We start from the raw sequence: 17421 nt of genomic DNA on the forward strand, positions 1-17421 counted from the left end.
GCGTTGAGAGGCTTTGTTCGTAATAGAATTAGCTGTAATTAAATTATCCGCATTTATCGTTGAACGTTGGTTTAAAAAAGTTGTGTTTACGATACTCGTTTCTAAAAATATTACATTTAATGTGTCCCTAAGGATATACGGTATGTTATTTTTGTTGCATTTTTATAATTAATTTTAAAAGTAATTTGACAGAACGCAACCACAGATTTATAGAGGCGTGACCCAATAATATACATACTTTAAAAACCCATAAAGCTCCTAATTGCGTAATATGGATAAATAGTCAACATAATAATATACACGTGTAAAATTATATATTTATTAAGACCTACGATACGATGTCATACATTTACCTTAATATTTCAAAAGCATTATAAGGTCGCAAACTGTCAGTTTTAAATATTTTAAAATAGGACATTTGCTACTCAGACTTTTAAATCTAGAGACAACATGTAGAGGGTTCGCTGTTTAGTAAGCTTGGTTATCAGTTTGAAAATATCTCACCCGCTGGTTCCGTAGAGTAGAAGTGCCAAGCTGTCTGAAGGCTAGATGGAGTTATTAAAACCTATGATTTTTCATGTTGTCCAATTTGCTCACAATAGGTAACGCGACACAGTTCAGTTACATCGTTTTCTCACCTCTTCAGGAAAGTAAGACGTTTTTGATGGATTATTCTGGAAATAATGAGAACATTTTTTGAGACATATCAACTTTATTTGATCGTAATTAAAATTTCTAAAACTCGAATAATAGAATCTTCTCGAATAGAAGAATCGCGGAATACCATAAATACTATTATTAACGATCCGAAAAAGTGTTTAATAAGACGCATATGGTATTTTGTGTATAACCAGAAATAACCGGACAAACACCAAAGAAATTGGGGTTTGTCTATTGTGTATCTATTCCGAAGTAATTATATATTATAAGATAATCATACCAATGCTATACATTATTAATTCGCTCTTTCAGAATCCTCGCAGTCAGAGCCAAAGAAACCGTGATCTTATTCTACAAGTACAATTTAAAGTAAGTACAGGTAAAATATTAACAATGGAAATATGTACATATATAAGTATTGTAATGATTTAATTGGCTTCAGAAAGTCGTTGGTAAAGGTTTAAATCGCCTATGTCAATCAATAAATCAACTTGCTTTTAGGAAAGATTGCCGTTTTAGGATACAACCCTCCACGGGCCAATTGATTGTTTCAAGCAATTCTAAATTACGGATACAGTAATGCTAATAATAATTATAAAGAAGAACATTATTTTGGCATCAATCACTAAAGCTATTAAAAGCTAAAAAACTTAAATATATTCATAAACGTAAAACACTTTTACATCAAAATATTTTGCGAATTCATTCGATGTCAGTTAGGTGACAACTGACAAAATAGTTAATTATGGATAATTCTAAAGTAAATGTAGCTTTGAGAGAGTAATAAAATTCGTAAACGAGGACTAATTTCAATGGACTCTTTATACGGGTCAATTCAATTAATTGTTAAGAAGTGTTGCAGGGATGTCAGATAATCTTTTAACAAATGATATTACATCAAAAAAATACAATGAAATCATTCACATAAATATAACAAGTTTTAAAATATAAAAAAGTAATAACCATTCAAATGGTTGTTTCATATGGAGAAGAATGGGGAAGAAACTCTATACCTACTCTTTAAAATAGTTTTTGCATATGCTATATTACTTGTGCAGGCCATAAAAAAACAAAAACAAAAAAATGACTGCGACAAAATAAAATATCCGCAAGGTGTTATAAAAAACAAAGTAGCCGGTTATTCAATTATTACGTAAATATGTAGTGCTCACATATTCAATAAATATTGCAACTATAGATAAAACAACTTTATAAAAGAAATAATTAATATTAAGTCTAAAAATGTGTGACATATTTTTAATAGGTCTATTAGTATTATTGTAAGCGTTTCGCGATACTTATCCTTAATCTAAAATCCAAGTGTTGTGTTGACATATTTTGCTAGAAATTAGAAATATGTATTTACAAAAAAAAATGAAATCATGTGAAATAAAGTTAAATCATGACGAGATTTATCGGTTGGGTTATTTCGAAATCAATTGACAATTTGGCAAGGAGTTGTCGTGATATCAATTTTTTTTAACAAACATTTTGAAGATACTAATTCAGAGTTGAACGTCTCCCGTAAGCTTAGAATACATATTAGATTACTTAAGCAAAGTCACCTATATACAGAGAAAGGATTCGTTATTGGCGCACTCTACCCACTATAAAACCAGATAGACAGTGAAGTATTTCCTAACCAATTCGACTTAGAGCAAATCAATAAAAGTGCTTACCTATACCTATCATCAGATAAGCCTTCTGCCTATTAGCAGAAGTTCTTTTATATATTTTAGACACATTTATATTCGAGGTAATCAAATTTCACACAAATTCTGTTCAAGCTACAGCTATATGAATTATATAGTAAATTTTCATGTTAATATCGTGTGCTTTATAAATCTAAAACGTCTCAGTAGATCATCGTAAATTTCCATGAAACTTTTCCGCGCAACGTCTAGACAAACCCCACAAGACCGCAAACAAATTGAATTTACGCCAGCGCTGTCCGCTGCATACAATTACGTCAAATTAGCTGCAACCAGGGCTGTTTGTCTGTCTCCACTTAAATCTTCATCAATTCAAAGTGTCTGATTTAATTTATACTCCACGAAGGCTCTTCGTTAGCGTTCTAATGTAATTAACAATCGAATATTTATTTAGTGTAATTTTACTCTACAATTATATGATTTTACGATTATACAGACGAAGTTATAGATGCTTTACCTTATGCCTTAAAACAGAAGTGGAAACAGGCGGGGCATAGCAAGAACCATAGATAAAAGATGGAGTTCAAAGACAAAGGATAAAGAAAGAATGAAGAAAGGATGAAGAGGAAGAAGGGAGCGCCCCAAAAATGGTGGATAGAATAAATAGAAGCGGTAGGAGAAAGCGAATGGGGAAAGAAAGCCATGGATGGAGCTGGAGGAGGCAAAGGCCTCCTCCAGTTTTTTCCAATTCATCCATGGGTAAAGACCCAGAAGACATTCCAATCAATGGCACTGAAGGAATTAAGATAACAAAACAAATGTAATCGGTGCATTTGTAAAGATTAGAAATAAACAGGCTTTATCATTATTATTTATTTTATGATAGAGATATGATATATATTTTTAGTTCTATTGGTATTATTGGTTTCTTTCTAAAAAATCCGCAAAGATAAACAAATATTAATATTACTGCAAAGTAAAGTGTTTACTTATTCACCTAAGCTTGATGTTATTCAAAACATTGTCCAACAGAATGTTTTGTAAAATTCGAGTAGGAATATTAACGGTACAGTCAATACACACAAAAGACCATCACTAACCTTCTTAAATAAAAGATTTAGTGTACCAAATAACACATGAAACCCTTTTGATATTACAACGAAATTGGCTCTCATAAAAATTGTTGCGTATGTGTACAAGCTTTATACATAGTCAATGTGGAGTAATATAATATTATTTCAACTCGGAATAACTTTTGGGCTTACGAATATTTGCCTCAAAAAAGGTGAATACTGTTGCTGAAGCGAGAAATGTAGCAATTACCCGATACATCCAACTGAAAATATCATTGCGGGACTGAGAGAGTAACGATTTGAAATCATATTCTATATTTATATCGATTTAGATATAATTCGATAATTATGATCCCTCTGCCTTTTATCATTGATCATTGAACTGATTGTGAATATAAAAATGTCTAGAAAATATAACTTTATCTTATAGGCTTTTTAAGAATTGGTACGGTTTTTTCTGGATTGACTCTAAGTGGAATTGGTTCGGACAGCGTTCAGCTGGTTTCACAGAGTGGTAGTACGCCTTTAAAAACGCGCAGTTGTGGTGAGAAAGGTAGAGGTTCTTGTTATGCCACGCCAACCGATGATGAAACTCAGCTGGAGTATTTATACGAACTCCTCTGAACATTATCCAAGGTGAATACGATACAGACTCCACCCCTTGCCAAGAATTCAAGCCGTTCGGAAAGTGACTAGTCGTCGACGATATCTTCTCCATACCTCGTGAAAGAAAGAGAGAGAGAGAAATAATACTTTATCTCTTTATATTAGGATACATAGTTCCCGTATAGTGTATACGATCCATGCCAACACGTTCATTTATCCTTAGACTTCCACGTCAAACACAGAAAGTTAGTACAACGACGAACACAGTGAATCGCGTATTTTGTAATAAATTAAATCTATACAATCGTATTTTTTTTTTTTTTTAATAGAACAGGGGGCAACGGGCAGGAGGCTCACCTGATGTTAAGTGATACCGCCGCCCATGGACACCCTCAATGCCAGAGGGTTGGCGAGTGCGTTGCCGGCCTTTTAAGAATTGGTACGCTCTTTTCTTGAAGGACCCTAAGTCGAATTGGTTCGGAAATACTTCAGTTGGCAGCTGGTTCCACAGAGTGGTGGTGCGCGGCAAAAACTGCCTGGAAAAACGCGCAGTTGTGGAACGGCGGACGTCGAGGTGATACGGTATTATATAGATCTTAAACTCTCGGTATCGTGACCAAAGTATATGAATAAGGTTAATGTAGGTTTAAAAGCAAAAATGTAACATGAGACAATCGCATCACATTGGACTTGCTTTCAATGCGGAACTAAAAGCGAAGAACAATGGCGGAGAACGTCAATGATTTTAGTGTGAAGTGGTTTCTCTTAGATTGTATCGCTAAGTAGGTACCAGGAGCAAGCAGCAGGTGAATTTATGAATAAAAGCTCGTGTTTCTTACGATTTAAATGTTATAAAAATAATCATAGTTGTATATGGCCAGTAATGTTCTCGCATGAGTCCATGCAGGCGGCAATATCACTTAATATCAGACGATCTTCCTGCCAGTTGGTCCCAGTTATTAATTTTAAAAAAAAGTCTTCGATCTCATAAACCAAAATTTATTGGTGCATATATTCTAAAGGCTTTTGACATGCATATAATACATGTTATCTATGATAGCGTATAAAGGCAAATACAATTTGTACAGTGTCAAAAGCATGTTTTTTGTTCAGCACGTTTCTTCAATATAGCAAAATATTGATAAATTTAGCCATTTAAATAAATCGATGGATACCACCAATTCCAAATACTTAATGTAAAACATGGATATCCAAAAACATCGTGACAAATTACCTCAAATTGGTCATCTGATACAACACAGTTTTATAAGCAATTTTTTAGGTTAAAATAGATTATCCTAATTACATCAAGTAATTTGTGACGGTAAATTGGTCTTTGGATTTCTAATTAAACCCGGCAGCTTAACTGTAATGACCTATATTTGTACTCCTTATTTATGGGAACTCCTCCATCGATTGCTTCGATTACAAGACCGCTTGACTATGGCCAGTATAATAACCGTGACTCGAACGCACAACTTTAGATTTGAGAGAGGCCGGTTCAAGCCATTTGACTAACACTGTAAAACTTTATAATTTTAATAAAAAAAATATTCTTTAAAAAAATCTCTGACTTTTGTTTGTATTTAGTTAAAATAATACATTATGCAATAATAGTTAGAAGTTAAATGAATTTTAAACAGTTGAAAATTAACTATTGAAAATCTCAAATAGAAATATCGGTTTCACGGCGTGTGACGTTTTTGACAAGAGAATAAATTGTGAATTGAGTGACAATTTGTAATATGATTCTAAGTATGTTTATATATCAAGGAATATTTAATGTTTCATTAGAAATTAAAAAAATCAATGAATCATCCTTATACATTTTGCATATTATACAGTACTATGGAACTGATGAACATAATGGGGTTCTTCCTTGAGATACGACCTTCAATTGTTTAAAAAAGAGATCTCCATCAAAAACCGGCAACGCACCAACAATAATAGGCACGGGCTACGATGTTATCCCTATTTGGCTGGTTTGTTCCCCTATCCCAAATAAATTTTTGAATTTATTGCGATAATTATTAATGATGATGTAACCGAATTAAAAAAAAACCAAAACCAGATTGTTATCAATTCGACGACGACAAATAATTTCTACTCGATAAGATACGAAAAATCAAAAATTAAATTACAATAATGTCAAGTTAATAACGAACATATATTTTTACCGAGTCAAGTCATACTACTAGAGAATATTTTACAGCATTACAGTATTAGTATAAGTAAGCTATGGCGCCGGGTTATTAATACTCGAACGTTATTCAGGTCACAAAGTGTCATGGATTCGGAAAATATAGTTTGTATTATATACAATGTGTACTGAATACGTAAAACAAAAATTAAATTATACAAAAAAATCATCACCAAAACATTACAAAAATCTCGAAAATGTATGTGAAAATACAAATTCAAATTCCATTTACGATAATGCACACGAAAATAGTCTCTCTGCGAACAGAATAACGATTAGAAATGCGTCAATTAATTTTGACACACCATACGCTTGGCTCGAGTACAACGCATGAAGAATAAATGCGATACAAAACACAGCCGACTGCCGAGCATTACGCCTAATTCATTAATTTTACACACTTCATATGGACTGAAAGACAACCGTAATTGAAAGGCATAAAGTTAATTTTCGTATAGGGCCGTGCATTAACTAAATTTGCGCAAAATTATTGTAGTGTGCGTAGGGTTGTCATAGAAACTGTAACAGCATGCGCGCGCATCGTCTACGCACACCCTAAGATCCCCTTACAGTGTAAGCGAGACGGTTTGTGTACATTTGACGTCACAAGTGTTCTATATCCTTTATTACTTTTTATATATATTTATAACGATTATGAAACTTACTATTGAATTTAAATATAAGGATAAATATATAATTTCGTATACTTCGTAATATTTAAAATACTGTAGAATATTGTTTTCTTTATTTTAATTTTATCTTCTTAGTTGGTATTCGTAGTGGGAAAGACAAAGTTTGTTTTGCCACCAATCTACTGTATTCAATATTATCTCTATTTCGTCGTTACAATAGATCCCGACCCCAAAAAAAATATGATTACTGACAATTTAATTCAATGACAATATTTTCTCTAATCTCAAAGAAGGGTTTAATTCACATTTAACAATACGAATGATGTCAAAATAATTATTTAATAACATTTAAAAATGTGTTTAAGTATACCAACACTTGCTGGATTGGACAAAAAGTTATCTATTACAATAATCATTACAAATTACAGCTGGGATTTGATATAATAACGACATTTCCACTTGTATCTTTGACTGTACGTCTCTGCGCTCACAGAGCAACCAATACGTGCATACGACACTTACCTGTGTGTGGGTGTTTTATACTACAGATTCTGCGCGATGGACGCCAGTATTCTCGCAACCATGGACAAAGAGGCACTGAAAAAGCAGATCGAAAACATGAAGTACCAGGCCTCCATGGAACGCTGGCCGCTATCAAAAAGCATTGCAGCGTGAGTAATATTCTTTTTTTTTTATGAAACATTAGTGCAGTGACGTAATGGAGTGCCATTGGGCCATTTTGGGCCATTCGGGCGGGAGTGGTTAACGTGTGCGGTCCATTTTGGTGCTTGTTCCTAATCAGCTACGGTTCATAATCGTGATTGTATGTGCTGCTCTGATTTCTTTGTAAGGGAGCGATTTTTTCGTAAGGACGTGCTTTTTTATTCCATATAAGCTACCCGTATTTCTATAATTTACATGTAGAAGTCCTTAGGATCATATCATATCCATTCGTTAAATCTCATTGAAATCTGTTAAGTTGTTTAGGAATGAGAGCGTTAGCCGTTTGACATATAGCATGAAATATATATACATTCTAATTACAAAGATATACATGGATACCAAAATGTACCATATTGTTCAGTGAAAGACAATTTTTTATCCTTAAGTACATTACAGGCCAAGTAGGCGAAATAGGACAAAAATCTACTCTACTACTACTAATAATTAAGTCAGTTATTTTATTAATCATTTTCTTTCTTATTTTATCTAAGCGTAATTATTTATTCACACCCATTACTTGCTATGTATTGCATTGTCTATATTTTTTCAAGGTTGCTCAGTTATTTGATCTTCCGCAAACCTTTTTTTCTTTCATGTCGAAGTTTACACACATAAGAAAATGGTAATTAAGTATATTTTTTGTGTGTTAATTACATTAAGTGTTGTTTTGACTAATATTGGTATATTTCTCATTACAGTATTTCTTTAAATTGTTCTATAATGTAGCGTTCTATAATGAATTCGGTTCTGACATGATAAACAATTTTGATTTTATAGTTAAACTATTAACAAACATTTTAAACGTGTATCATGTTCGGTGAATAATAAATGTTTGAATATAAATGGCCATATATATTCATAGCAATATTCGTAAATTTGTATGTCTGTATAATAAATGGACGTCGTATACAAAACATACTTAGGAAACCCTCAAAATATATCTCAAGGAAGGGTCGGCTTATACGCCTCGCATAATGCGACACAAACCAATATTGGCCAAAGTTATCGTAATCAAAACAAAAGGATTTTGAATAAATATCGTACAACTTATATGTTTATTCGTTACGATTTTTGTATTCTGACGTGAGTTCACTTTTTCTACTCAGAATCGAGATGTCAAAAATTGATTGGTTTATGACATACGACCTGCCAGTTACAAAGGCAGCATTTTCATTTATTAATTCAAATACTTTTCTCAGTAGTTCAAACAAATTCACATGTCGCTTACCAAAATGATATAAATGCCATTAAATATTTATATTAATAAAAATCAAGCAACCTTTAAAGAACATTTGAAATGTCCATAGTATATGTATGTATGTTCTATATTTATATACCTTGAACACAATTATTTTATTGCCATTTCGCAATGAAGGTCCAATGTATTATATATACCTACATATAGGTTCTCTTACTCTTATTCTCGGCTTCAAAACATTCGGCAACGCTCGCGAGCCCTCTGGCATTGAGAGTGTCCATGGGCGGCGGTATCACTTAACATCAAATGAACCTCCTGCCCGTTTGCCCCCGTTCTATAAAAAAATCGGCTTTATAATATACGGGACTGTAGTCCCGTAAGCTTAATGAGGTTAGATAGTATATTTCTAACGGCAACCAACCCATAACCCTACCATGCATATTCAATCAAAAAAGTAACCAGGATCAACCCAGCATTTTCCGTATTTATTATATTGTTGTGGTCACTGAAAATTTTTAATTGATATTATAGTTATGTTAAAGTATGATACGATTCTGACGTCATAGCCAAGAGTAAGACTAAAATACACTGAAAAGACCACTCATGGACCGCCCACTCCGCAGTTTCAGTTTTTATCTATCAGAGCGTCATACTTCAAGATTCTTCCCTATCTCGGTAATTACGCTTCAAAATGAGACAACCTAAATACATTATTCTTAATATTTCAAAATTCGCCCTAATAATTTGTGGACTCAGTTTCTGCAGTTAGAATCTCATTAGGTCCGTTATGCGTAGTTATTATTCGAAGTTAAAGATTTTTCATTTTTGTTTAATGATTCTATGTGGTTTTCGAGATAATTCCGCGAATGAAGTTCTTTAAGTTTTTCTCTTTAATCTTTTTAGATGCCTGAAGGGAGAGCGGGGGTTTTCTTATGAATATATATTCTATATTTAATTAATTATCTATATGTTAAAAGTTTTATTTAAAGAAATTGATTTTGAAATACTGCTGTTAAAGGTGCCTACACTGCCACAGGTTTGCTTTTTAAGTTTGTTTTAATTTTCTTTTTATTAATTTTTAATTACTTTTATTATTACTTTATAGGTAAAGAACATAATAAATACAGTTTATTTGATTGTAATAAATTGAGGAAATTACATTTTGAATCACAAAACCTATGGTATTTGTAAGACGATTTTCGCACGGTACGCAGACAATTTTTTGGATGTCAAAATTTGCTTCAAGCTGCTCGAGTGATTTAAAAGTCTTAAAACAGTAGCACATATACATCATGATTTAATTGTAATTCAATTAGAAGAATCCACATACATATATGTTTTATATTAACCGATGTTTCAAGTTTACTTTAATGATTTTTCGTCATTTTCACAATATAAACTGTAGCATGACTAAAACGTTGTTATTGACACAAACGCGGAAACACGCATTAATTAACAATTACAATGACCCATTATCTAATTAACATTTTCCCGTTAACCGTTACCCAGACATGTAATCGTATTACTGAATATATTATATTTATAGTTCATTGTACAGGTGTTGATTAAGTTTTTATCCAGTTTATAATTAAAATAATGTATTTAATATATACAAATGCATATATTTTGAGACTCAAGTGATAAGACCAAATTTGCATCGTTTTATCGTCATATGTCGATGGAAAATATCGTGAGAAAACCTCCGCTCTGCCTCAAAAACGCTGACATCGTGTGTCATACCCTGATCAACTGTTTAAAAATTACTATTAAAAAGAAATGATTATAAAAAAGATACAGAAATCCCAGATGCCCAGACCTGAAAGTTTTTAGCGCCACTAGATTTATATCTCATACAATAAAAATATGAAATTGTGAAATATCGTAAGGAAACCAGGATGCCTTTGGCTGTAAAAAGAAGGCGTGTGTTAGTCACAGCAGGCTGAACACCTACAAACGATCACGAAACAGGTACAGACAACTGAAGCCCAGAGCTAAAAGTTTGTAACGCTATCGATTTTTAGTATTTTTATTTAATAATTTATGCCGGTACTGTAACTTTCAATAATTTGTGGATGCTTACGTTCTGTATGCAATTTGTTGCAGTTCTCTGAATAGGGGTCGTTCAAGCATTACGTAAGCATCATAGGGGGGAAATCTTTGATTTACTTATTTGAAGATTACGTCATCAGTAATTATTTACCTTTTCACATGTATTACTCACACATTGTCTATGCTGGAAAATGAAATGTATTTTCGAGGATGCCTACAATTAATTTCTATAGGTACTATTATTATTGAGAGCTTTACTTACTTTTGCTGACAAGAGAAGGGGGGGATAAATTTCTGTAAATGTGCTTACATAATACTTAAATAGCCGAATTTGAATTCCGTGGCTCAAAAACTAAACATGAAAGACTATCAATAGGGAAGCCAGGATAAAACATACTTACGCATTAGAATTGTGGATTAAAAAACATAGCATTATATCTTATCACCGTAATATAAAATTAAAATTGAACGTGAACATTCTGGCCTTTGGAGCCAGTAAACTGTAAACAATGGTTTATATCGGTTTTCAACGTGAGTCCACCAGACCATGACATATCGTGTTATCGCAGGTGACTAGATAAAATATATAATTAATGTCTAATGTCTTAACCTTCATAGGTTTAAATGAGTATTGATCTCTGTACTACAGGACTCAGAATCGATTAGACGCTAACTTAAGTCATTTAGTAAAGGTTAATTAAGTTAGGCGCTAGTAAGGACTGCTCTGTTTCTAAAGTTAATATTAAAATGATTATAAAGAAGTTCCGTATGAAGTGACTTTCTTGAGTCTTATACGTTTGTTGGTCTTACGATGTTATACACATGAAGTATTATAAAACAAAACTTCGTACGTTCTTTTATGGCACTCGGGTACAGCTATTGCATAGCATTTTTTATCAACTTATTCAATTATATTTATGTATGCAGTATTTTTCTTTAATATTAATTCATACTACCACTCTACTACACTCAGACTAACACGCCTATATAGTCTGTCTCACTGTTACGCCTATCGGCTGCACCGACCGTGCTTCACCGATCTCGGCAGAGAGATGTGAATACACAGTATGCGTTCTGTCCCACTATAAGGAACCTTCGCAATGTAACCGATCACCCCAGATCGATGTGATGTATGCCTTCTGTCCTGCTCTAATGGGTATTGGCCACATATATTTCGATATCGTAAGTGAGGATTTTATTTTCGTCACGGAATTTCTCGATACGATCACCGCGCTCAATGCCCGCGATAAAATCTATGTTTTTTAATCAGTAAGAAACGCATAGTTTATTATTTCGGAAGTTCTTATTGGTTTGCCTCGAAACCACTGTAAGACAAAAACAAAATAATGCAGATTAAAAGAGCTGTTCCTCATTGTAGCGTTATTTATAAATATTAAGCATATAATATACACCATCAATAGCACTACAACCTTTAGGCTTCGGATTTCTATATCTATTTATTTATTTATTTAATTTTATCTCAAAATACTAAGACAATACAGAAAGCCAAATAACATAGATAAACAATATTTGTATAAGAAACAGAAAACAAGTAATTATATTAATATACAAAGATACATTTAAAAAAAGTAAGAAAACATAAATTGTTTTTAACATTTGAAGCAACAAATAATACTAAGAATTTAAAATTACTACTTAAACAAAATCAGAGACTTCCCGCTTCTTCAAGTACTTCCTCACATCTTTTTTTTGAAGTGGAAATGATCAATATCCTGATAATGGATGTCATTGTTTCATAAAACCCGAAACATTGGCGAATTGTGCAGGTAATTCGAGTTCGTCCGAGGCACAGGGAACAATTTTGTATATCTTGTCGCATAAGGTGGAGGGATTTTAAAAGAAATTAACGATAGCAATGTTCCATGATCATTTCTAATAGGCAAGTAGGTAATCGCCCTTCTGTACCACACACACGCCGTCTAATTATTGGATTAATGAAGGTTTTCCACGATGTTATCTATTTAAGTACGAGCTAGTGTTAAAAACAATAACATACAACCAACTTTGGAAAAATACGTAAAAAAGGTCTTTTGGTTGTATTTAAATGAAAATATAATAAGTAAAAAAACACCCAAAATACATCCAATAACACATGCACCTCGATCGAAAGAAAATAAGAAAGGCGAAGCCATATAAAATGTCCCTGTTGTCCTGAATTATTCATGAGAACTCAATGGAAGTGAGCTTTTAATAAAATTACTTGATGTATCTAATTCCGTTGTTTTCCACTGTTTTTGCATACGTAAAAAATATTCATATTGTGAAATTGAAAATACAATCGTCACTTGATTATATTTTATATAGAAGAATTTGCGTACAACACTATTATTTTGTCAACATATGCATTAAAATTGTATATTATAAGATTTTATTTTGCCTTTTAACTTTGTATTATTGTAAATTTGATACGACGGCATATCGGAGAATAAATACCGATTCCGAGTTCGAATTCCAATAAACAATCGATAGTTTCAAGTTAGCAGGCCATTGTCTGCAAATTGATCTACTTGTATTTCAGTCTTGCAACAGCAGACTATTACCTATCTTTTAATATTGAAACGGACACACAAGTTCATTCACACAGTCCTGGCTAAATGATTGTTAAAGATAGAAATTCGATAATCAACTTGTCTACAAATATTAGATTACAAAAATTAATAACGTAATAGATACATCGTATGTCACTCCCTGTCTCACTCTTCAGGCCTGTATTAACTTTGTATGCACGATTGCAAGTGATTAGTAATTGAGGATGATTAGTGCAGTTGTGTAGTGCAAGGAGAGCCAAATTCTTGTTTTACTCTGTACTGTGTGGCTCTGTTAAGTAAATCCGACGCTAAACAATAAAATGACATGTTTTGACAGGCACGCTGCGAGTGAAGAGCAAGGAACGTGGCTACTCGCAGTTCACTTGCAAAAAAATCACATTAATACGATACAACTAATCACCTGCACTAATCAGTCTCAGTCCACACTTTTCTCCTAATCACTAATCACTAATCAAAGTGAATACGTGCCTTTAAGAAGGAACATGGTTTTGAAATAGTTTATTTCATGTGTCACCATTTTGACCTGTGCCCAATTCTCATGCTTCTTCGGTTACCAGTTTTTTTCACCAGTATAAGTTATACATTAATTATTTATATGTTAAATAAAGTTACTCTTGGTCGAAAACTGGCATCAGCTAGCCCTAGGGTTTCTGTTTACCATGAACCGTGGATTTAAATTGGATTGACAAGGCTTTGTAATACGATATTATATAAGGCAATTAGTCTGCAGACATTGTATTGTAATTACATATACAGAGGGAAATGTTATATTTTGTTTTGATGGCCTTTCTATGAGAGTAAAATCTAGCAAGTCTTAGATTCAAACATTGGAGACATGTGCCAGGCATACAGAAGAACTGTCCTGTAAATTTGGTTCGAGAAAACTGTTCATATGATAAAACTCCTCAAGGAGAAATAAGTTCAAGGTCATAATTCATCAATAAAACATTTAGATCGCAATGAATAAAATGTTACAAGGGTTATTGTTTTGTGGTATTATAACTTTGTTTTTCACGACGTGTATCGTTTTACATAAGTCGCACCAATGTCTTGAAGGATATTGACGATCGAGAGAATTCTGACTTAATTTTCGTGAATTTATTTGTATGCCATGCCATGCAAATGCAGATTACGTTCTCTTCAGTATTCAGTAAAACAATTGCGTAATGAACAGTTCAATAGTAGTGTTGTTGTACTTTGTTGTTGAAATTCTTCGACATCTACCACTGGGGTCTTTCAATAGCTGTTGAGTCCCAAATACCTATGCTTACTACTACTTTTAGAGTATGGAGAAGTATGGATGGCAAAGGCCTTTCCATATAACTAAAAAGTTAAGCGATAGGAGAGAAGATATAACTCACTTCTCAATATTCGAGTTATTTAATCTTACTTTCGTGACTTCATTGCAATATCTAATAAGCATTTATTTGAGCAAAGTAACGATTAGTGTTTATTGGTCTGTAATTCTGGCAGGATGATACCAAGAATTGCTTTCAAGATAGATGATTTGCCATACACTCGCAAATATCTAATTCTTATCTAGTATGTTACTAAATGCATTGTGCAAATTTCACAAATGTGCCAGCGCGCTTCTTGTGCTCGCTTTATTTATTTTTTTGCTTTCAGTGATTGCCTGGAAGAGATCGCTCGAAAGCGATTCCATTTTATTTAATTATTATAGTTGTCCTACTTGAATCGAAAAATAATAAACACTATTGTTTTACTATCATCAAATTCAGACTCATTGAAGTGTTATAAAAATAATCTTAAATTAATGGGCTTTTCTACGATAATTTGAAGACATTGAACATTGTTGATTATATTTTGACGTAAAATTGTTTACACATAGAAGCTCAAACGACCCATCAAAAGGTAGACAGCCTAATAAAAGCTCCTTGTCTTTAGTACTGTATTAACTAAGCTAAATATAGGGAGAATTTTATTATCTTATTTTCTGGGCCATAATTTAAACGAGTTTATAGGCCCGCTGCCGCTTGCAACTAAAATTGTTTTGTGTTCATATCAACAAATATTCCTACTTTCTCTTAATTATAAATACATACGTTTGTTAATCATATAATAAAGACGAACGGACATTTGAATATGATAGAATATAGACATGGGATGTTTTTATTATTTTTGCAATTAGGGCTTTTACAACCACAACACGCATTACATACTTAAAACATACCTTGTTCTTAAAAAAAGATGTTATCTCTCATTCGTTTTATTTTATTATTTTTTTTCTTTGATAATTGTTATTTTGTGTGTTTTTGTGTGTGTTTTGTTAGTATAAATGTTATTCTTATGTCTTCATTGATCTATATGCTGAAGTTCATGTCGTATTACGGCTATAAGAGCGGGCTTATATATTACATATATGTAACATTGATTGCATTTGATTTTGTATCACATTTGTTATAAAAGTCAACCAAAAGCAGTATAAGGAGATAAAGTTAGAGTTTTTTACAATTGGATAAAGTCTACAACTATATTGATGATTTTCATTGTTGTTACAGGATGCGGGAGTACGTAGAGGAGAATGAAAAGAATGATCCTCTCATACACGCCCCCGATAAGAAAAACAACCCTTGGGCCGAAAAAGGGAAATGTATCATCATGTAAACCCCATAAACAAAAATAAATCCAAAAAAATTCTAAACTATAATGTTTCGCTCGAATTCGAACTAGTCTGGTTGTAAGCTACTTATCGGTAATTTGTTGGAGTGGCCCTGAACGAATCCAGATTTATAGAATACATTCCGAAAAGCGTTGAATATCTCTGCAACTGCCAGACAATATAAGGATTAATAGAAATGTAGCGGTCGTCCTCCGGAACGTAGACAGCCCTAAGGTTAAGTATCATTTTGATCATATTATGTTCACCAATAATCTAGTCCTCTATTGTAAAGAATGTACATGACTGTGCGTACGCAAGGTACTTATGAGTGTTTTGTTAAAAGGATTAAAATGGTTGTAAATACGTTAAATTTTGTATTTCTAGAGATAGACGGTTTGGTCGAAACGAATAGAAGGAATCTATCAGTGAACGTTGCGTAAATTGTAAATTTGTTATAACGTATATTGACAACCAATGTTGATTTAGAGAATTTATTTTGTAAAGGAAGCCTTGAAGTTAGGTTTACTGATTTAACTTTAGAATCCGCTCGTTTACACGCAAACCAGCAACTTCCTCTACGAAATTTGCGTGCAATCGTTATGGATTCTTCATGTACCGAATTAATTCGGTTGTCATCGACGCGGCATTGCGTTTGATTTTGAATTTTCTTCTTCATATCCAGAAACTTTGTCAACGCGTAAATTTAATCGTAAAATAAATAAGAAGATTCATTGAGCTCGTGAATCTTCGTATTTAAATGAGATAATATTAAAACATAAGATAATCGCACATCACAACTTACCATCTATTGGCCGAATCACGGAATTAAGAAAACTGTTGAGGAATTTAAATTAGATATCGGCAATAAGTAGACAAGTTAAAAGAAATGTTAAAGTAGTGACGTTAAATATTAATATAAGGTTACTCATATAAAATGCGACATAATCTTAATCAAATCAGTTAATGTTAAGCCGAGTTAGGATAATTTTTTATGAAGACAGGTACATTCCGCGGTGCCATTATTCTAGTAATGCTTCAATTACTCTTAGCGTTCTTCTTCCTCTATTTCTACGTCGTTAATCTTACATATTAATTTGTATTCCGTATTATTTCGATTTTGACCCCATCATTAAATTAGATATAAATCTATCAAATTATAAAATCTAGCACTTGATTAGATTAGTATTAATTCAAAATTAAAATTGAAATAAATTAACCTAAGTCACGCGTTTACCTACTCACTAAAAAACTATTGTAGTTTCCAAAATAAACTTCTTCTAAATTATATCTAAGCTAAATTGGATTTGACGCACTGAATCCGTTTGATCACTCTTGAAGTCATTCATCTGCGATCAAAAGTGTTCCGTAACTTCAAGTAGTTAAATACCATTTAAAAGGGAGCTATCCTAACTTTAAATAAATAGAGGGCATTAACTTA

General features: G+C 32.7%; 1 protein-coding gene across 1 annotated transcript; it reads left to right on the plus strand.

Moving 5' to 3' along the window:
- The first annotated feature begins 61 nt into the window (after positions 1 to 61).
- LOC111001859 (guanine nucleotide-binding protein subunit gamma-e) lies at positions 62 to 15990 on the plus strand. The gene is made up of 4 exons (XM_022271900.2): positions 62 to 140; positions 973 to 1029; positions 7372 to 7494; positions 15883 to 15990. The coding sequence occupies exons 3-4, from the start codon at positions 7382 to 7384 to the stop codon at positions 15986 to 15988; spliced, it is 219 nt and encodes a 72-aa protein (XP_022127592.1). The 5' UTR covers positions 62 to 140; positions 973 to 1029; positions 7372 to 7381; the 3' UTR covers positions 15989 to 15990.
- Positions 15991 to 17421: the final 1431 nt, after the last annotated feature.

Source organism: Pieris rapae, chromosome 17 (genome assembly GCF_905147795.1).
Source record: "Pieris rapae chromosome 17, ilPieRapa1.1, whole genome shotgun sequence".
Taxonomy (NCBI): domain Eukaryota; kingdom Metazoa; phylum Arthropoda; class Insecta; order Lepidoptera; family Pieridae; genus Pieris; species Pieris rapae.